Here is a 23,044-nt window from a genome sequence, read left to right as displayed (position 1 = left end):
ATGGTTCTTCCGTCTCACGATAAACCCACCAAGTAATTCATTATTAAATCAAATCACCAAGCTTTGATGAAGCTCCTGTTTGTGCCAAGCTCTGTGGAAGTGCTGAAGAAACAAAGGTAAACTGTCCCTGCCGGGTAAGGGGAGCTGGTGCAGGCACCAGTTGTTATAATTCACTCTGGCTTATAGAGGCCAGAGGGATCAGAGACATGCATTATTACTGAACAAAGGGAGTATAAGGAAGCTGCAGCAAACAGAGCTTGGGGGATCCAGTAAGGCTTCCTGGAGGAGGTGACCCCTGAGTTATATCTCAAATTAGGTGTAGGAGATAGAAGAAGAGAGGGCAGAAGAACCTTGGGCAGGGCCAGTATGAGCAAAAGTATGGCGATGAGAAATGGCAGGAGATGAAAGGGTAATAGTGGATGTTTTAGTGTTTCTGCGGCATAAACTTCTAAGCAAAGAGTGCCAGAAGCTCAGAGTGGCGAGCTTTGCAGGAGCAGGATTATGGTCCTTACTCTTTAGGCTCCAGAGTTTATCTAAAAAGCTGCTGAAAGCTTTCAAGCAGGGGCGTGAGTAGGCTGGAGGACCACTCTAAGAGAGAGAGTGGAGGAGGGCATCTGAAGGAGCCAACCCCAAAGGCGGGAAGTGTCGTCAGCGCCTGGCACTCAGATGTGCTAAATGAGCCAGCTGAATGGGTAGGAGAAGTCAGTGCTGGCGCGCAGACAGACAAGAGGCTGAATGGAGGCAGTGGTTGTTGGAATGGAGCAGAGGGCATGGCTAATCTATTTTCTCTGCTCCAGGCAGTCCTTTCTCAAATTATGGCCCTTGCCCCGGGGCTGCTGAATCACACTTGAGCTCAGCTGGAGTCACATCGCTGTCCCGGGCCCCTTTGTCTTCCTGGTGCTGCCTCGCTCAGGGTGGGAACTGAAGAAAGGAGCCAGGTGCTCAGAATTCCTGGTTCCAGTCCTGCCTCTACCCGGCCCACTCGGTGGCAGAAGGAAGGGCTAAGTTAGCGGGGGCACCGCCTTCTTTTGTGATCCTTGGATGAAATGAGAGGGGCTATTATTGTTTTGGGTTATTGACGGCATGAAGCCCTTTTGCATCCCGAGGCTGGGGTCTGGCTCCTGGAGGATGCACCATGACGACAGCCTCAGGAAGCGGCTGTGATGGGTGTGCATTTGGCCTGCCGTTGGGTTCCTCGTATATCATTCATCCTTGCTTGGCAGAGGAGCCTTGGGCTGAAGGCCATTTTGCACTTGGAACCCAGTGGAAGGGGACAGGAGAGCTCTCCATACCTAACACTAGGAGTTTGCTTCCAGCCACCAGGGGGAGCTAATGTGGCACAGACAGACTCCAGTAAAAACAGGCTGGAGATGGGGAGACAGATGCAGTGGAATCTGCACACACACCTTGGAGACACCAGGTCTCCAAGGGCCTATGTGCATGACAGTCCTAGGAGGAACTAGAAAGGTATTTAGGGGCCCACGGCTGATCAGGACACTTGACTCCAAGCCTGAGCCCTCTTTAGGGCAGGTGGGGGAGTCAAGGCCATCGCCACACTGTTGGCAGGCCCCAGCAAGACGGAGAGCTGACCTGGTGGTGGGGAGAGCTCTGGCCTCCTCTGGACCGTGGCATCAGCATCTAAGACGGACTTCCCGAGCCCAGAATGGGGCTGTGCCACAGGGCTTCTTGGCTCCGCTCAGCGGACTTTGGACCACTTGGGTCTACTACAGGTAGGGCTGCCAGATTTAGCAAATAAAAGTACACAGGGCCAGTGTCATTCAAATTTCAGACAGATAACAAATAATCTTCCCGTTTATTGTGCTACCTATTCTAAAAATCATTTGCTATTTATCTGAAATTCAGATTTAACTGGGTATCCTATTTTTCATCTGGGAAAGGGCACAGTCACCTGCTGGGGGCCCAGCGAGAACACAGGGGGAAAGCACACATCCCTCCACATTGCAGGTTGTGTCTATGTCCTGGGGAGGATGAGGGAGGCCCTCGGTGTGGCGGCAGGCTTCCTCTAAGGAGCCAGTCGTCACCAAAAAATGATTAGGAAGAAGTTCCAGGCAAAATGAACAGACCAGAGAGAAGCAGATCAGAACAACAAAGCAGGGTTCTGGGGTTCCTGCATGTGCCAGACTGAAGGGCTCAGGTGGGTGGAGGAGAGGACAGAGCTCCAGGAGAGAACAGAGCTCCAGGAGTGATCAGATTTGATTCCTTGGAAGGAAACCTTTGTCCTAATAGGCTGTTATCCAATCTAATGAGAGGTTGTGAAATTGAGATTCCTCCTTCATAGGAGCAAAGATGCCATAAATCGTCACCATCACTGAAAAACACCCACTGTAATTCCCTCTTTCCTGTCTAAATCCTTTCTGATACCCTCAATACTTGCCTAGTTCTCACTCAAAAAAGCAATTTTATTTTCTTCAGTCAAGCTAAATTCCATGTAAAGGCTAAATGTGACTAAGCACCTACTGTGTGCTGGCATCATGTTTCAGGGGTGCAGAGAGAAGGGAGACACAAGTCCACTGTCATGGAGCTCACAGACTAAATGAGTAAAACTGCTCATTCCAAGAGCATCAGGAGAAGGGTTTACCACTATAGAGCTCTTTGATTTTAGTGAGAAAGAGACAAATGAGAAGAAAGTTACTCTAGCTAAGATGATAATAACTGTTAAAGGAATCCAATGTTTATTGAATACTTACTTTTGAATCTAAGCAACCCTCACAGCATTCCCAGAAGTAGGAGCTCTCAGGAGCCCCATTCCAGAGATGAAGGACCGAAGTGAAGGAAATCTGCCCCAGCCACAGAGCTAGCAAGTGGAGGGCCAGTATTCAAGCTGGGGGATCTGACATCCAGCCTGCCCCCTCTCAGTACCCCTCTTATCTCCATGTGAGCTGACAGGCCCACATGTACAACTGCCTACCAGACTGTACCTCTTGGATGTCACTCTGATCCTTATATTTCACATGTCCCAAATGGAAGGTTTATTAATATGTCTCCCGCCACCCTCCATCCTTGTCCCTCAGTCATGAGCACCACTGTCCATGCAGGTGCTCATGCCAGAGCCTTCTCTCATGTCTCTGTCCATTCCACCAGCTGCTGATTTTGCCACCCAAATACCAAATCCACCCACTGCTTTCCATCTCCACTGCCCCTCTTCTGGTCCCAAATGCCAGCCTCTCTTGCCTGGATTATAGCAGAAGCCCCCTAACTGGTCTTCCTGCTTTCACGCTGCGTCCCAGGAAAGCAGTCTCTTACGTGAGGTAAGAGTGAGCTTAAAACATACTCCAGACCACACTACGCCTCTGCTTAAAACCTTCCAGTGCCTCCCTTTCTATCTGGCTCCCCACCATGGTCTAGAGGGCCCTGGTGGCAGTGGGCCTTTTCCACCTCCCCTTCCAAGATCTTTCCTGCCTCAAGGACTCGGCTCCTGCTGCTCCCTTCCCCTGGCTCTGTGCAGGTCCAGCTTCTTTTCACCCTGAAGAGTCAGCTTCAGTGTCATGTCCAAAGGGAGGTCTTCTCCGAGCACTCCACCTAAAGGAGGACACGGCCCTCTCCTCTCTTATCCACTCCATCCGCAGGCCAGTGACATCTGTCTCCTTGTGAGCATCTTCTGAAGCTTGTGACTATTTTATTTATTCTGTTTACCTTGTAAAAAGCTTGTTTTCTCCACGAAATGTCAAATTCCTGGGGACAGGACCTCATCTCTCTGGTTCTCTGTTATACCCAATGGTGCCCGATGCACAGTGTACTAACTGACAAGTGAGACATGCAAGACCCATCATTCATTCTTGGGAGCGGGTCCCAAAAAGCATCTGATTATTAAGAATCCCTTGGTTATACAAAATAAGTAATGGTTTTGGTTACTGGTTTTTACTAGCTAAGTCAGGCTAGCAAGCATTTTTCATAAACGGTCTATGAAAACATGGCTTTCTGTTCAGCCCAGTTAGTTAGAAAATTTAACTCTGCAAAAAACCTTTATTGAGAGCATTCCTGTAAATACATGGCTCAGTACTCCATTTACTCTTTCTGGAAAGTCTCCGAAAGATCCCTGCTGCCGGAGACCAACAGGTTCCCCTGAGGCCTGGACAAATAAGTCTGCCTTCCTTAGTGCCTGACTTATTTATGTGGAAATCTATTAAGCCAGTTGTCTGGGGTCTCAACCAGAAGGTGATCAACTTTGTGGTTTTTCCTTTGAGTGGCATCTTGATCAATTTAGGGAAGAGGTCAGCTACTATGGCGGCCAACTTCTCTCTGATTTCTCAAGTGCCTGGTCCCCAAGAGATGGGCTCAATAGCTTCCTCCACATAACAGGAATCGACTTCAGAAATTTGTTTTCCAGGAAGCTTGCAGGCCTGGGGCCTGAGGGACAGCAAATGAATGTGTTGCCTTTTTCCCTCTGGGAAGCGGGTAGCGCTGAGGGCAAAGTGAATGCGTTCTGCTGGTCTCTCGATGTATTCTGAGTGATAAGTGCAAACTGGACACATTTTATTCACCTACTATTATAGTTTTCAAATTTTCCTGTGGTAAGAGCTATGTAACAAAATTTCCCATCTTAAATCATTTTTAATTGTATAGTTTGGCTGCATTAATTACATTCACAATGTTGTGTTACCATCACGGCCATCCAGTAACAAAATTTTCCCATCACCCTAAATGGCAACTCTGTGCCCATTAAGCAGTAGCTCCCATGCCCTCTTCCTCCTGTCCTGGTAACCTCTAATCTACTTTCTGTCTCTATGAATTTGCTCATTCTAGATATTTCATAAAAGTGGAATGATACAATGTTTGTCTGTTTGTGCCTGGTTTGTTTCACTCAGCCTATGTGTTCAAGGACTGTCTATGCAGTAGCATGTCCACTTACTATTCTCTAAAGTTAGTGAAGACATTATGAGCACACTCTGGGGACTTCCTAGCTGGGTTCCAATCCCAGCTTTTAGTGGCTGTGGGATCTCCGGCTAGTCACTTATTCTCCTTGACGTTCAGTTTCACATCTGTAAGCTGAGCTTTGTAATAATACCTTCCTCAATAGGATTTCGAGTGTGGATTACATGAGATAATCCACGAGCGTGCTTAGAAGAGGGCCTGCCACACAGCTCTTATATCACGATCACTACTAGGCATGGCAAACCAAGGTGCAGACTCTTTGGAGAGAATAGTCTATGCTTGGAAGAAGTTAAGAGGGAGACACAGAGACTAAAGAACATGATAGTCAAAATGCTTCGAAAGATCTAACGAAGTGACCAGGCACGGCAGCCCTTTCCCCACCAGGGAAACCCCGGCCCCCAGAAAGCCTGCCCTGTCCAGCATGGTTCTGCAAGTGAATTATAAGTGATGACAGGCTAAGGAGGGGGAAACAGGAGTCAGTCGTGGGGAAAGCACAGTTTCTGGAACCATTCAGAAAGCAACAAACAGTGGATTCTCTTAGAGTGCTTCAGGCCTGCTCACCCCATCCCCAGGCTCTCCTTTCTCCCTTCTCCGGCAGGACCAATCCAGATTCCCCTCATGTTCTGCATCCAGTGTAACTCTGATAAACAGACACATCCCTGAGGGAAGCCAGGGGAGCGTGCTAATTATAGATGCCGGCTCAGAAGTCAGACTGCCCCTGGTTCTCTCTCGGTTCCGCCCTCACTAAATGTGTAACTCTTGACAGGCTGCTTATAGTCTCATTTTCTCATTTAGTTTTCTCTTATGTAAAATGGGGGGCACTAAGATGACTTAACATATTTTATTTATTCAGCAAGTCCTTACACAGCATTTACTATGTACCAGGCACATTATAAGTATTTATACAAAGTCAAATTACAAAAAAAATTGTTTATTTCTCATGATAGCCATACGAGGTAGGTGTTTTGGTTCGTTAATGCCGCCGGAGTGCTGCCAGAAATGGAATGGCTATTATGAAGGGAATTTACGAAGTTACTAAGTTCACAGTTCTAAGGCCATAAAAATGCCCAAACTAAGGCATACAGGGAAAGATAGCTTGACTCAAAAAAAGGCTGATGTCTGTCACAGGGGAAGGCACATGGCTGGTGTCTGCTGCTCCTTGTTCCCAGTTCCACTGTTCCAGGTTCTTCTCATGCCAGTGGTTTTCTCCTTAAGCTTTTATGGGCCTTCACTTAGCTCCTCTGGGACAGAACTCCAGGTTCTGGCTTACTTAGCATCTCATGGGAAGGCACATGGTTAAGTGTCTTCTGGGCTCTGCATCTCCAGATGTCCATGTTTGCACTCCGAACATCTACAAATGTCTGCATCACTGTTGGCTCTGAAGCAACTGTGTGGGTTCTGAGTTTTCTCCAAAATGATTCCCCTTTTAAAGGACTCCAGTAAACTAATCAACGCCCACCTTGAATGGGGAGTCACATTTCCATCCAATCAAAAGGCCACACCCACAACTGAGAGGGTCAATCTCCATGGAAGCAATCTAATCAAAGGTTTCCACCCTATAATATTCAATCAGGTTTAAAAGAAACATGGCTGACCCCACAAGATTGGATCAGGCAAAAGGACATGGCTTTTCTGGGGTACGTAACAGTTTCAAATCTGCACAGAAGGTGTTATTATTATTGGCACAGAGAGGTTGGTTAACTTGCTCACTTTCACGCAGTGAAGAAGTAGGAGTCAGCCTTTGAACGCACGCAGTGTGGCTCCAGAGCCTGTCCCGCCAACCACTCTGCTATCCTGCCTCTCATAAGTACACTGCTTTGGGAATGTGAAGATTAACTAAGCTAAAGCAAGTGTTTTCAAGAGTTCCCAGCCCATAGTAAATGCTCAATCAATATTATTGGCCACTGCGACAAGGATGATATTTTCCTGCCATGTTCCTGTGCCTATACTGGGAGGCAGCAGAGCACATGGTTTATAGTGTCAGCTCTAGTCTTGGGTTTCCTGGGTTCAAATCCTGGCTCTGCCACTTACTTGTGTGACCTTGAGCAAGTCATCTCTGAGCCTCAGCTTCCCCATCTGGATGATGACAGTGATATCACACCTATCTTTGAGGGCTGTCATGAGGACTAAATGAGATAGTAGTTGTTAAAGCACTCAGCCCAGCAGTAGGCAGATGCCCCAGAGGTGCCACTGTTAATAGCTTCCTCTTGGCGCCTGTGTGATCTGAACGATCATTTCTGAGTACATGTCCTGGCTCTCTTTCCAGAACCTCGGTTCACCACTCATCCCGGACCACCACTGCCTGGCCCACCGGGACCTCTGCTTGCCACCAGCAGGAGTGCCAGCCCTGGAGGCATGCACCTCTTCCCTAGCCTGGGCCTCTTCTGATCCGACCTGCAGTGGGTCAGAGTCCCCAGCCCCCAGCCACCATCATGGCCTGCCCAGTTCTTGGTGATGAGCAGGCTGCTGTGGTTTGGAAGCACTGGCTTCTAAAGGTTCCCCTCACACTATGGGGGAGACCCTGGAATCTGTACCCCCAAAGGCCCAAGTAGACTCCACAACCATAACCGTCCTCATCAGTTAAAAAAAAAATAGCCACCTTTATAGCCTGCTTATTACTGTGCTAAACATGCATTTCTCTCCACCGCAATTGACCCTCTCACCTCATTCCCATCCTTTGTCTGGTAGTGATGATGATGATGATGATGATGATGATGATGATGATGATGATGATGTCGACGATTCCAATTTTACTGGCAAGGAAGCTGAGGCTCAGGTCTGAGTGTTCGAGACCAAAGCCCAGGCTCTCACTGAGGCAGCAGGGCCTGGTATCTAAGAACAGGATTTGAACCCCAGTTCTGCTTCTTACTCACTATGGGCCCTTGGGCAAGTCACAAACCTTTCCCCATCTGTAAAAGAGCAGTGATGATACTACTACTCTCTGCCTGCATGTACGGCGAGAAAAAAGGAGACAATACAGTGAGAAAAAAGGAGAGAATACTTCTGAACTCAGCAGTGTCGAATGGTGATAACTGCCCAGGATACAGAGTGGATGATCATTACTATTACAGGTAATCAGAGGTCCTCTTCCCAGGACTTTAAGCAGACCATCTGTTAGTCTGCCTCTACTCCATCTCCAACCACACAATCCGCCAATTCCCTCCAAGGCCTTTCCAGCTGTTCTGGAGTCCAGTCCACTCTGAGCCCAGTCCTCCCTGTGGCCCCTTATTTGCTGGGCCTCATGACAGCTGTGGAGCTTCCTCTCCCTTTCCATGTGTTTCCGTGCTTGTTCATTGGGGTCTCACTAGGAGACTGGCAGCCTGGGACAGAGCAGCTTCCAAGGCCCCTCTCTGAGAGGTAGCAGCCAGGGGCCAGCCTGGAGGCCGTGCTAGGGACAAGCTGGCTTTGTTCTCCCCCCATGGAAGATGCCCCTGGCTCATCGTCGCGGGACACAGGCCAAGGGGTCTGACAGTCATGGGGATGAATACAAGGAGAGACAGGCAGCCCCCCGCCCCCTTGCTGCTTAGGCCCTCATGACCCACCGCCTGGTTTATAATGTGGCTCCTCAAGGCCAGCGGTTGGGTCAGCTATAGTAGAACAGAGCAAAGATGATGACCATAATCTGAGAAACGGTAAACATTTGCAAACAGTTGCCCTCACACAGTGGAGTGAATATAACAGTATGAATAGATAACTAATAAGTATCCATGTGCTAAGTATCTGACTCATAACAGTTCACTTGGTCTTTAAAAGAATGCCATGATTAGGTACTATTATCCTCATTTTACAGATTAAAAGCTGATGCACAGAGAGGTTTTATAACTTGCTCAATGGTGGTGGAGCTGGTATTCAACCCAGGCCATCTGACTCCTGCATCTATGCTTGCATCTCACTTAAACCCTCCCAGGAATTCCAAAAGGCAGGTTTCAGTATCCCCATTTTAGAGACAAGGAAACAGAGGTTCAGAGAAGTTAAGTATCTTACCTCAAAGTCACTCTGCTCCTTGAACCTCCATTTCAACTCAGACCTGTCTTTCCCCAAAGTCCAGGCTTCAGTGAGATGAGTCTGTGTGTGAGCTCCCATACTCGGTCCCGGTCCAACTCCACAGACTTCAACAACACTGAATATCTACTATGTGCCACACACTGGGGATACAGAGACTAACAAGATGGGATTCCTGACCTGAAGTGCCACGATTCATTCACTCATACACATGTGTGTATTGAGCGCAAGCTGCGGACCACCAGCCGGGCCGGGGGCGGGGGGTACAGCAGCGAATGCGTCAGCCATGGCCCCGCCCTTGTGAGCCTGTCATAGAGACGGATGTTAAACAAGTTGTTTGGTTATAATTGAAAACGAAGGTGCCTAGGGGAGAAAAACGAGAGTACAACACTAACTCAAAATAGTAATTAAGGATCAAATCGCCAGCCTTTCATATTCTCTGTGGGCATAATGGAGAGATTTATGATATCCAGGAGTTGACAATAATGCTGATTTCATTTATCTGGGTACTCAGGAGGGCAGCAGGAGAAACTGTTGATGTAGAAGTATACACTGACACAGCTTCCTTGCTGTACAACCTTGCCTTGGGTAGGTTACCCCATGTCTCTCTATGCTTGCACCTTCTCGTCTATAAAATAGGAGAACAGTGCATATGTGCTAAGGTTTGTGCACTAAATGAGATCGTGCCTATTATGCGAGGGTGCTGTTTGAATACGGGCATGCACCTAAAGAACGGGGATGTGTGGTGCTGACAGGGATGATGAATTTTTGGATGACCTAGGTCAGTCATTTGAAATGCAGAAGAGACAGTACAGACAGCCAACTACCCCATCACCTCTGTGGGAATCCTGGAGAACATTGTGGTGGCTCTGAAATGCCACCTAAACCAGGGAGGGTAAACAGGTTTCATCCCATGCTTTATCTCTGATTCATGGGTATGGATCAGATCCATGGGTATGGGTTCATGGCCATAGATTCATGGGTATGGATTCATGGGTATGGATGGCTGACTGGGGAACAGTGTTGAGATGGATTCTGAGGGCAGGTCCAGATTCAGCCAGGAAAGAGGAAGACCAAAGGGCAACATGGAACAGTTCTGAAAGCTCTGGCAAGGCAGGAACAGGCCAAGGATAAGGCCTCAGTTGAATGTGGCTTTAAGTTGTGGCTTCCCCATCCATTAGCTGTATGACCTTGGATAAATCACATTTTCTCTGATAGCCTTAGTTTCCTTAGCTGTCGAATGGGGGTGCTGGCTGGCTGAGCTTTTGAGTATCTCCAGTTTATCACGTTTTTCAGAGCTTTCTCTTAGTTTATCATATGTTTTTCAGTGATCACTGCCTTTTACATTCTTTACTATGCAATAGCATTTCTGCCTTATTCCATCTCCTACAAGCCTAAAACAACTTCTCCAATTGATGTTTTTTTTTTTTTCCTCTTTTCTTTTGGGGAACAAAAGGGATTAACAAATCAAGACTGTTTTATGCTGAAGTAAGTTATGCCAAAATCTCTGAGCACCTTTCTAAGAAAGAAAAAAATTTGTATTATTGCAGCAAATGGAACATGTAATGCTTGCAAAGTTCTTAGGTGACATCTCTGTCCAAAAGTTTGCACACTGGCTGTTTAATAACACAACTAAAGTACAGAAAAGGACCAGCTCATTAAACCCGCTTTGGGTAAGATCACTCAAGTGTGGTTCCATGTCCTCCTCCCTGCTGATCTTTTCTGCCTTGTGAAAGCTTCCAAGGGGCCTGGAACACTTCTCCTTGTTAGAAGTAAGCGCCCAGTTGGTGGTGAAATGAACTGTCTTTGTCTACGTCAAAAGTAGAAATTCTGGATCTGTTCAAATATGTGAAAAAAAATATTTATCTCAAAAGCAGGGGCTGCAAACACTCAGGAGAATGAATTTAGTGTGCACATATCTATGTGTAGCCATGTTATTCTGAATAGAAAATAATGGTCTCTTGCTTTGGCCTCTTGTTTTATGGCTTGCTTTTAAAATGTCAAAAATTAGGCATCCCTAGAGATAAGGAGTCAGTCCTCATTTTGGGAAGTCAACTGTGTCTCTTTTGGCACAGAGATACAGTAGGCTTGCCAAAGAGACAGGCTGTTGTACCCCAGAGTCCTTTTTCTCCTTCTGATATTGTCAGAGGACCTGAAGTTTGAGCTGGGCATATGGTTGCCCAGATAAAGACTACGTCTCCCAGATTCCCTTGCAGCTAGGTAGGGCCACAGGGCTATGTGCTGGCCAACAGGAAGTGAGGAGAAGTTATGTATGCATACTTTGGGGCATGCCCTACTTTTCCCTTTTCCTTTCCCACTTGCAGGCCTGGTGGGTAAGGTCTGCTGTCTTGTACCATGCAAAGAAAGTATCATCTGAGGAATGGCAGAGCAACAAGAAAGAAGGAGCCTGGGTCCCTGATCTCATGGAATTGCCATAATAGGCCAGAGATACTTGTGCCTGGATTTTTATATGAAGGAGTATTTTAAACTTCTGTCTTGATCAAGCCATAGGTATTCTGTATGTCTATTGTAGCTAATGAACCTGTATCCTAATTAATACATTCCACAGATGGCTTTAAAATTTAAATCAGTTCCATGAAGCACATAGGAAGAGCTAAGTAAGCTATTATGCTAGGTGCTACAGATTCAAAGATGAAAGCACACAAACCACTCCCAAGAAATTCTAGAAGACTGTATTGCTCTTTGCTGTAACAACTTTCACCAATAAACCCATTCCTGGGGTCTTAGTGTTCAATACCAAAAATGCATTCTCAATAACACCAATCCCATATGATGCCCTATGATAGGTGTCAGCAGACTTTTTCTGTAAATAGGTAGATAGTAAATATTTCAGACTTTGCAAGCTATGTGGTCTCTGATGCAATGACTTAACTCTACTATAGCAGAAGGCAGCCACAGTACTAACCAAATGGGCATGACTGTGTTTCAATCAAATCTTATTTATAAAAACAGGAGGCATAAAGCTATATCATAGAGCAAGGGTCAGCAATATAGCTCTATGATAAGGGATTTAAATACAATAACCTCCTCTTTGAGATATACAAGAAACACAAGCATGTTAAAAATGCTGAGAAGTTAAAAAGAAAACAAGTCTTGCTCTGCTAATGATGGCAGAGTAAGATGCTTCAGGATTCTGCTTCCCCACAGAAGCTTTGAACAACCAACAAGAACAGGTAGAAACATCTTTCTTAAAGCTCCAGAAAACACTTTAAAGTTCTGCCGTAACAGGATGGATGTTGAATCAAGATAAAAGCCCTTCAAAAGCAGTAGGATCTCAGGGGACCCTGGCTGGCCCCTTCCCCAGCCCTTGACAACTTGGCACAGAGCTGGCTTCCCAGTGTAGATCCCAAGTCTCAGTTAAAAGAAGCAGAGTAGCTTCTGTGCACATACCAGGAGCATGTATGTGCTGGTGGTGGCCCAAGAGACTTGCTGTCTCAGAACTTGCCCAAGGTGTAGAAAGCAGCTCACGGAGCTCTCCAGTGAAGGCTGTGCGAGAGCAGTTGAGTAGCTGGTTGAAGCAAGGAGATGGTTGCAGAACATAGAGCACAGTGCCTGAGAGACTGTGAGGAAACTGTTTCCTAGGGAAGAGGGACCTTTGTAACCACCATGTAAACAGAGGAGCTCTTAGGACCACAGGTGCAAACCCAAGAAAAGACGCAAGAAAAGACACATGCGCAGAAAGGATCACAGCGGCCACCACTCTTTGGCCTTGAGTTATTTTCATACAGCCCGTTGTATGAATAAGCTCTGAAGGAGAGCATTTGCACAGGTCAATCTGCAAAGACTGGAAAAAGGCATTTTCTTTTCTTTTCCCTCCCTTTTCTTTTGTTAGCTCCTGGTATTCAAGGAGAGCTTTGTCATAACATTAGCTGGATACACGCTTAAGAAACAGATGTTCCAGAGTCTAAATTCCAGGGATAACACATTAAAATAGCAACATGTCCAGGTTTCAACAAAGATTACAAAACATACAAAGAAACAGGAAATGATGGCCCAGGCAAAAGAGAAAATTAATGTATTCGAAACCATCAATGACACTAATGCAAGGTGTTAATAATAGGAGAGTATATGGGAACTCTGCATTTTCTGCATGATTTTTCAGTAAACCTACAACTTCTTTAATAATAAAATCTATGTTATTGGGCAAAAACAAAATAAACTAAACAGAAACCATCAGCGAGGAGGACCAGATCTGGGACATACCAGACAAAGACTTGAGAAAAATGGTTCTAAACATGCTCAAAGAATGAAAGAAAAGCATGGACAAAGAACTCAAGGAAACCAGGAAAAATGATAGCTGTACACAAAGAGATTGTCAATATAGAGATAGAAATTATGATCAAGAATCAAAAAGAGCTGAGGACCACAGCAACGTAAATTATAATTTCCATAGAGGGTTCAACAGCAGATTGGAGCTGGTAGAGGGAAGAATCAATGAACTGGAATATAAGACAAGTGAAATCATCCGATCTGAGGAACAGAGAGGGGGAAGAATAAGCAAAAAGGAACAGTGCCTGAGGAGCCTCTGGTACACCATCAAGTGAACCAATATTTGCACTGTGAGATTATATATCAAGAATGGATATATTCTCTCACTACTTGACCTCTTTGTGAAAATCTGATATTGCCAGACTTAAAATTTATTGCCAATCTGATGGGTATGGAATGAATACTTGGGTGTGGTTTTAAATTGCATTTCCAGGATTACTAGTGAGGTCCAGCAACTTTTCATATATTTCTTGGCCATCTGTTGGAATATTTCTGTGTTGAGTCTTCACAGGGAATTTTTGGTATTGGATGATGCTGACAGTGCTGGATTGATATGAGGGGTGAAATGCATGAGAAATCCTAAGAGGAACTAAGGCTGAAGGCTGAGCCTTTTGAGATGAACTGTTGGGCCTGGTTCAAAAGTTACTGTCCCATTTTCCAATTTTGATCTTTGATTGGTGCTCTCTTTTCTAGAAGCGAGAACATGGGCTCTGGAGTCAGCCAGGCCTGGTTCAAATCCCAGATGGGTCCCATTCTATGCGTGACCTCAGGCAGGTTTCCTAACCTCTGGGAGCCCCACATCCCTCAGGTCTGAAGAGGGTATAAAGCCCCCTTCTGTGCTTGGGGGAGGACAGAATGGCATGCTGACTCATGCAGGCTCTTATGGTTTTTCCTCTGTCACATGGTAGAGATAAAGGTAAGGCTGTGCACTGAAGCTCCACTCATTTCCTTCACCCTCCACATGCCTCAATTTCCCCACAGAAAAAGGCATCACTGTTATTTATTCACATGTCTAATGTCTGAACACAACATTAACTACTTTTCAGAGCTAGAGATTTGGGGATCATCTAGTATGGTGGTTCTTAACCTTTTTAAAGGGTAATTTAAGAATCTAAAGAAAGGGCAGGCCACGGTGGCTCAGCAGGCAAGAATGCTTGCCTGCCATGCCAGAGGACCTGGGTTCAATTCCTGGTGCCTCCCCATGTTAAAAAAAAAAAAATCCAAAGAAAGATAAGCCCTCTGGGTTAAAATGGCACAGACACTGGGTGCTATGATGACTACATGCTTCCTGAAGGACGGGACTATTTCATCGTTACTCGGAGCACCTTCTTCATGGCTCTGTGTTTGACTAATTGCTAAGGGAAGATCATGATCCCATGTAACGAACATAAACTAGAGTTGGGGAGGTTTGCTGGCATAAGAGTTCATAAGTACCTTGAGCAGAAATTTAACAGACTTGAGTGGGGGAAAAAAAGAGTCCCCAGGAAGCCAAATCCCATACGGCAAAACACATACCCCCAAACTGCCAGCCTGGCTCTGAAGCCCCAATTTGGAATCAAGCCCCAAATACCATTTACCACGTTCTCTGTGTTGATGTAAGTACCAAATGTGTTTCTGTTTTGCTTTGAACACTCTGGAAGCTCAGAACAAAATCCAAGTGTTAGCAAACCGTGTGCCGCATGCAATCTGGTTTCCACTCACAGCAGGCTGTTGAAATGGCTTTTGGAAAGGGCGCTGATGCCTTCCTCACTGTCAGACCCAACAGGTCCCTTTCCAGTCGCATCTTCACTGACAGCACTGCAGCCCTGCATTCTGGGGAGGCCTCTCTGGTTCAAAGTGCGAACTTGCTGTCTGCTACCTCACTTTCTTCGGGCTCTTTTCTGACCACTGACCACTCTTCCTTCATCTCCTGGACGCCTCCGCTCCATCAATCCCTGCCATGGAGTGATCTCATCCACAGGTGACCTCACTGGCCATCTGTCTGCCAGAGCCTTTAGTTAAAGACCTGACTTCTGCGTCTGCATTCTCACCCGCCTATCAGTGTCTCCACGATGAAACCTTTCACATTTGAATTAGTCCAGGAGAAACAAGTATCCCCCTTAGTACGTTCACTGACAGCAACAACACACTTAGCGACATCAGTCCTTTTCATCATTCATCCATTCACACATTCATTCATTCACCAAATATTTACTGAGCCCCTATGTGCCAGGCTCTGTGCTCAGTCTCTTGTGACCAAGGTAACTTGATTTCTGCCCCAGCTGTAAAGAGAGAAGGAAGCCAATTTTGAGAATTAAAAGCACACGCTACAACCCTTTCATATGGAATATTCTATGCTCCTTAGCCTCTCACCTAACCTCTGGTCACTTGGGGTAAGACCCAGCTAATCAGGAGCCTCATTTGCTTTCAACACATCCTCCTTCCCTTCTGTTGTCTTTTCCTTCCATTTACGACTGCAAATGCAGCTGGTGATGGGTGTTCTTCTCTGGACACAGTTTGGGATTGCAGCCAATGATGGCTTTCAAAACCTCACACTTCAGAGTATGCGTACAATCTGAGTCATGCAGAGAAACCCTGGTGTCACTGATGTGGGAACAGTGGCCCCCACGTCAGCTAGCTCCGGTTGTTTTCCTTCCTGGATGTTTCAGCAGGGGCAGGTGACCCTGCACCCTGGGGCAAATGACTCACCTGCAGTGGCAGAAGGTTGGAGACAGGCCAGACTTTGGCCTGGGCTATAAACCAGCCCCCCCCCACCCCCCGCAATGGGACACTACACGTTGCTCTGAGATAGTTAGTTCCCCTCTCTCAGAGGAAGTTGAGGCTATTATTTCAGTAACTAGGAGCAACTGACCTTCATGGTCCAGAGAGGAGGAAATAAGGATAAGAACTAATTGTTAATGTGCCTTAAATGATTATTATTACTATAATATAGGTATTGTGCTGAATGGTTTACATACAGTTTGTATATATCATTTCATTTAATCCTCCCCACAGCCCACAAGGTGGGTATATTGTCCCCATCTTACAGACACAAAAACTGAGGTCCAGAAGGTGAAGTAAATGACCTCCGGTCACTCAGAGAGTAAGTGGTCAAGCCAGGATTTGAACCCAGGACCCCAAGAAGAAGTGAGATTCCATGGCAAACCTTGGAGAAGCCTGACAAGGACTCTCCCATTCAGATGGACAATCAAGTGGGACAGCAACTCACACTCCACATTTAAAAAAACAAACCTAGTATCACCTCCCCCGCGGTGTCCTTATCCCGTACGTGTTAATAGCATCCATAGCCTTACACTCTCCCAAGCTGGAAACCTCAGAGTCATCACTTAACATAAAAACTCGGTGGTGGTGGTGGGGGCGAGGGTGGAAAATGGGTAACACATGCACATACTACAAAATTCCACAGCCTGTCCTAGCACAGCAAATACACAAGTACATATTTCACCCAGGAAGTGACACTTAATACATGATTCTGTATGGTCTTTTTCATTTGATAACACCCCAGGGCCATTTTAAATACTTCTCACTGCCTTCCCTGCCACATCCATCACCAAGTGCTGCTGCTTCCTGAGTCGTTCCCCATCGCTCAGTCCTTGCTGCCTTTCTTGTCTGGATGAACTGCCGCAGCTTCCTGACTCCAGCCCCACCACCCCTGCTCCCAACCCTGCCCACATCAGCCCCTCTGTCTTAAAAGCAGATCTGTTGTTGTTTCCCTGCTTAAGAATCCATGATAGCTTCTGTGGGAGGCCTCTTCTTTTTTTGTAGTCAGAATTCCTTGGTGTGGTATAAAAACCTTCCATGGGTTGAATTCAGTTTTCAGCTCTGTATCCGATGCCTGGCAACTGGGCCTGGCCCTCAGCAGGTGCTCAGTGTTTGAGGAAACCTCTGCTCGCTGGGTTTGAATTCCTCGTGTTTCCTCCAACACACTGTCCTGCCTCAGGGCCTTTGCATATGTGGCTCCCTCTGTGTGGACTTATTTCTAATGCCCTTTCCCCCAGGCCCCTCTCTTCACCTTCTCCACATGACACATTTCTACTTAGTCTTCAGGATCTGGATCCAATGATGTCTGCAGGGAAGACCTTTCTGGCTCCGCCAACCTAGCTCTCTACTGACCTCTACTGAAGTATTTACCCCATTCTTCTGTGATTACTGTGGACTTCTCTGCTCTGCCCCCAGCACAGGGCATAGGAGGTTAGCCACATAGTAGGTGCTTTGTCTGCGCCTGCTGAGTGCAAAGCTGTCTCACTAGCTCAGCTCCTTGAGCAGGCTCTGTCCATGACCTGTCCCTGACACTGTTAGAGGAGGGTGACTGAGCCCCAAAGCACATCTCCTGGGATCAGGGAGAGGTCAGTGTGCTTGTTTCCCAGGAGGCGCTAATGCAACGACATCACGTGGAAGAGGCAGTGGTTCCAAATGGGTCACGACGGGGCCCTTGGCATAGGGTTGAGTGTCCGCTGGAGGTGAAGAAGGGGCTGGCATCCTATCACGGAACTTGCATGCCAGCCCTGCTGGAGAGTCTGTGGGGAGCTGCAGGATGTGTCTTGGGCTGGGGAAGGACAAGGACACTCAAGGGGAGAGGAGAGCAGCAGGTCCTGACGGTGAGAAGCTGTGGAGTTTCTAAGCGCCGGCCCAGGGTCCATGTGGCAGTGACATAGGGAAACGCTGTGGATGCAGCTCCAGGTCCCCTTCCACCCCCAACTGTTCTCCCCATAAGCCCCTTATGGCGGCACCAACTATTCCTTTAAAAGCAGTTGCATGTCACTGCCTCTTCCTTCACAAGGTCCTGAGATACTCTCTGCACACACAATCGATTGGTCCCTCCTTCCTCATGTCTCTACCCCAATACCCTGCTCTACTAGCTTTGTACTACTCATACTCTATTGTTTATTTTCTAGTCTCTCCAGGAGCATGTATGACCTGGGGACTCCATCTGCTTTGGAAGACAGCTTCCAACAAAGCTTTGAACCCAGAAAAAAGCCTGGTACCATATAGATCCAGAGAAGGAATATAGAGAAAATATTTTGCCTTCTGACACCAAGGGTTGGAATTCCCTTTATCCGAATAATGCTCCTCTTCTCTAAGCCGTGGGAGTCCCCGGGACCGGGGTGCCCAGCTCCAGCAGGGCGATGGCCTGTCTCCTGTGTGAGTCGGCTGCCCTACTGCATGGCAAGGCTGTTCTGGGTGGTGGCCGGGTCTTGCCTGACCTGTATCCCTGCACCCCACACAGGGCCTGGCGAGCCGCTGGCACCCCAAACATGTTTGATAAAGGAATCTGAACTTCCACCTCTCACAGTGAGGCTGCAAATGAGGCACCGGCATTTCAGGACAAGTGTTGCTGTGGCACAATCTTTACTTGGAACCCAGCTTGGCACACACCAGTCAAATGCAAAACCTGTCAGATGCGAAGGGTCCCCAGAGACCTTGGGAAGGATTGAAAATTGCAGATTAAATGTGGTGAAATTTATTAAGTTCATACCTGACTCTCTACAGAGGTTCACCCACCCCCTATAGTAGTTGCCATCACCGTTTTTACAGAGGTTGAACAAGGCCCTAGACACATGACTTACCCAAGGCCACCTGCTAGAAAGCAGCAGATCTAGATGAGAGCCTCTCATGTGGGGTCTGACACTTAGTAGGTGCTCAATAAATCTAATTAAAGAGCGAAGGAAAGAAAGTAATGACCCAAGTCTCCCGTGTGCTCTAATATTCTCTGCCCCTTACCAACCCCGAATGTTTCCATTCTAGGACAGCTCAAAATCTGGTTTGATGCTAAGATATAATTGCAAAAGGATAAACCATCTTTCTGGAACGAGCTCATAGTTCCAATGGACCCAAGTCCTATCAGCAGGTATCGTTTATCAGCTAAGAGAGGAGGTGAGAACGCCACTTACTACCTTTCTTTTAACCCAGCCTTCAGGCTAGGGCAGAAATGCTGACTAACAAACATGGGGAAACAACAATATTTACTCTCTTCGTATTTCTTGCCCTGCTGCTGTCATGACTCCCTGCCACCACCTCCCAAAGGACCAAGAAAAAAAAAAGAAACATTTGAATTCACCAGGTTTAGATGATCTGATAATTTAATTAAAGAAGAATAAATGGGTCACCCCTGTGAGCTTAGAAACTGTGGCTGCAGCGAATGGCGTTCATTTTTGAAGAAACCCGATCTCCATGGTGAGGCTTTCTAATAGCTGAACAAAGACAAAAGCAGGCCTAGGGCTGCATTTGACCAAGGTCACTCTGAAGGTCAATGGCAGTGCTAGCATCAGAGCTGGGAATCCTTGACTCAGATTCCTCTGTCCAGGCTGGTATCCAGGCTGCCTCCCACCAGGAAACCACAGACAGCTGGTAGGTAATTATATGTGCTAATGGTCACTGACAGTCCAACCTCCAAGCCCACATCCCAGGGTCTCTACATTTGATAGAATGCCAAACTCCCTGCTCCCTTCCAGGGCTGTTTATTTAGAGAGAGAAGCCTTAGCTCTGACCTACTCAGAACTAGGAGTCCACTTGGTAGCTTCTAAAATGGATGCCTGGGAAGGCAGAGAGATAGGGAGATGGAATTTTTATCTCCACTCGCCAAGTCCTCCATTCTAGACTTGCTCTGCCTTATAGGAGCTGTATGATCTCGGACAAGTCCTACAACCTCACTGAACCTCAGCCTTCTTCTCTGTAACATGGGATAACACAATCTGTAATTATGTCGATGAGACTGAAAAATAGATGCTCTTCTTAGGAAGATGGATTCATCTTTTCATGTACTGAATTTAGTTTAGTTCATGGAACTTGCAAGTCTTCCATTTAGGAAAGCGAATGGGATACTATATTTCAGTTTTCTCTTGGAAAACCAGCCTTAATGAAAATTTCGCTGGAATCATCAATTAGTATGATTTTTTTTTAAACACCAAATCATCATTCTGGAGAATTTCTAATCTCCCAGGAGAAAAATGAGTCAAGAATCGAGAGATAAATGACTAAGGGTAGCCTAGAGATGCAAAACGGAACTGACTTCATTTGTTGGCTGGCTCTAAATGCTTGTATTCTGGTCCGATGGAACATCGCCATTCATACCCCAAATATCTGAGGCCTCAAACCTGATGGATGATGAAATGGAAATCCTAGATGTGACTGTCAGAATGAAACACCTCCGTTCACTAAACCAGGCTGTAACTGCGGCGTGTTGGAGAAGGGGCACAGAGTGGACAGTGGCCCTCTACCCACGTCTGGACTATGGGATAGTGTGATAAGGAACAGAATTATACAGAAGAGGGTTCTCAGCCATCTCCAAGAGGGCTGAGTCTAGGTCAGGGGAGGGGAAGGACTTAAAAAATTACATGTGGTCCTGTCTGTGGGTGTCTGGGTTTGCTATCTGGCTCCTGACTGTGACTTCATATCTGTGAGATGTTGGGAGAGTTACTTAATCTTACTGGGCCTTGATTTCCTCTTCCATAAATGGGCTCACACTATCCTGGGTATCCTCAAAACAAAATCACCATGCTTGTTTTGAAGATCACATGAGAAAGAGTTAAAAGCCCTTAAAATTATAAAGCAATATCCATTACTGTTTCAGACATAGTAGAGACTAGGGGCAATGCAAACAAGCACTACCGGGCCACACGCTTCCTTTTGGGCATTGTCTGCATAAGTATTGCACGTTCACGACCCTGCTTTGTGCTCATACCAACCTCTTGAGGGGGGCTGCTATTATATCCATGGCAGGGATAGGGAAAATAAGGTCCAGAGAAGTTAACTAGCTTGCCCAAGGATGCACAGCTAATTAACCCTGGGGACAGAATTGGAACCACAGCTTTCTGGACCTTAGGCTCCTCACCTTTAGGCTGTGGGGTCTCTGGCAAGCATGGCAAGCAAGAAATACTTCTGTCAGCAACAATTAAGGAAACATCTTACTGTCCCCATCGGCTCAGCAGCCTCAGGCAGCGAGGAGAACTTGCTCTCCAGTGACAGCTGGGGGTAGTGAGCAGAGGTGGTGGGAGTACGCCTGTGAGTAGGTGCCACTCACCCAAACAACAGGAATTAGGAGAATCTGGTAGGTGGAGGACGGGCTGTGGAGTGTGGGTTATGAGGCTCTCATTCCTGGCCTCTCCACCTACAAGTTTCCTAATCTGTAAAATAGGAAGACTCTCCTAACTCATGAGATTGCTACAGTAATTAGAGGAGACAAGTAATGAATGCAAATCTCTTGCTGTAACTGGCACCCAGCACAGAGGAGGTGCTCAGTAAAGGATTGTTCCCTGGCTTCTTCCTGAGACCTGCTGTTGTTCCAAGTGACTAGGGGTGGTGGCACAGCCAGAAAATGCTTGGACAGAAACCGGAAGGCAGGACTGTACAGTTATTAGGACTACACACTCAGGGCCAGGGCTGCCTGGAGTCATATACTGATGCTACCATTTGACCTTAGGCATGCTATTTAGCCTCTCTATACCTCAGTTTCCTGATCTATAAAGTGGGCATAACAGCACCCACTTCATAGGGTTTGGGAATATTAAATATTAATTAATCTGTGGGGAGTGCTTATAACAGTGCTCATGTGATACGCAGCCAATAAATGCTAGTAATTATTACTGTGTTCAGCCCCCTCTGTGTTCTGGGGTTGAGGGGCAGCTCTGGGCTGGCAGTAGGCTGTTTTATACTGCAAACCTCCCATTTCCTTGCATATCTCCAATCAGATTCTGGGATAGACAAATGTCTGCAGCTTGGCCAGGTGATTGGGATGGACGAATTACGAGGAAGGGCAGGTTTCTCATCAGATGGGTGGGAGGGGAATTAATAAGGATGAACAGGGCCTGACCTTAGCGTAGAAAACAGTGCTGGACAGCAAAATATAGTGCTACACACACATACACCCCACTGGGCTTGTGTGCCTTTTGCATTTAGAGCCAGGTTATGACTCATCTGAGTGCGTGATTTGTTGTTTCATTTCCTCTGCTTTGGATAAAAATCAGCCCCCATTCATGGGGCCCCTGAGCAGCCCATGAGTAATTCCCACCCTGCTGGACTGGCCCTGGATACCAGTCTGAGAGCGGGAGGGAGGGAGAACAGCTTTACCCTTGTGAACTGGAGAACACAGAGGCGCTCTCTTACCCAGCCAGAAAATTTACTCTGCAAGGCTTTGTTAGAAAACTACGGGGAGACTGTATTTTACTTCTTGGGGAGAGACAGTGAGAGACGGGTGGGGGGAGAAAAACGCGCTAGAGAAATAGTGTCAGAGAAACAAGCCCCACAGATGTCTTGGGCCATTTCTTCAAATGGCTTTACTCCAGCCTCCCCTCATTCCTGTCATTGGGGGGGGTGCTGCACAGTGATCACAGCGAACGACACGTTTACTAGCGCGCAAACCGCACTCCCGCCGCGCACCCCCCTCCGCAGCGCCCCCGCGTCCCCCACCCCCCGCATGGTTCCGATTGGAGGGGTGGACGCAGTGAGTCCCGGGCCCTGGGAGCGGATGGAGTGGCCAGGACGCTCCTCCCACCATCCGGGACGCTCGGTGGGAGGGTCTGGTGGGGGAAGGGGGCTCTCTTCCTCTCGCCCGGCGCCGGGTTCGCGTCCCCGCTGGGGGAGGGCGCCCGAGCGAGTCCGCCTCCTCCCCGGCGCGTCGGCCGGCCCGGCCCCTACCTGAGCTGGCGCGGCTCGCAGTCCACGCCGGGCAGCAGCAGCCGGGCCGCCTGGCGGACGTCGTCGCTGTCCATGGAGAAGCTGCGGCGGTGGCCGGCGTGCGCCACGGCCACCCGGATCCACTCCATCAGCGGCGGCAGCACGAGGAAGGGCCTGCAGCGGGGAGAGGGACGCGGAGATGCGCGGTTAGGGCGGCGGGGGCTGCGCGCTCAACCCCACCCGCGGG

At 47.4% G+C, this 23,044-nt stretch overlaps 1 protein-coding gene across 3 annotated transcripts in view; it reads right to left on the bottom strand.

Moving 5' to 3' along the window:
* Positions 1 to 23,044, bottom strand: part of ABTB3 (ankyrin repeat and BTB domain containing 3) — a 337,545-nt gene that overhangs the window by 48,238 nt on the left and 266,263 nt on the right. For all 3 annotated transcript variants that reach the window (XR_013179246.1, XM_077168628.1, XM_077168629.1), the window contains one exon: positions 22,819 to 22,971. Coding sequence is in view for 2 of the 3 variants with exons in the window: in XM_077168628.1 (XP_077024743.1) it covers positions 22,819 to 22,971 (153 nt within the window). In the remaining variant the exon portion in view is untranslated. The remainder of the gene's footprint in view (positions 1 to 22,818; positions 22,972 to 23,044) is intronic.

The sequence above is a fragment of the Tamandua tetradactyla genome, chromosome 7, assembly GCF_023851605.1.
Source record: "Tamandua tetradactyla isolate mTamTet1 chromosome 7, mTamTet1.pri, whole genome shotgun sequence".
NCBI classification, from domain to species: Eukaryota; Metazoa; Chordata; class Mammalia; order Pilosa; family Myrmecophagidae; genus Tamandua; species Tamandua tetradactyla.
Note: the sequence above shows the minus strand (reverse complement) of the source record. Positions and strands in the feature narration are given on the sequence as shown.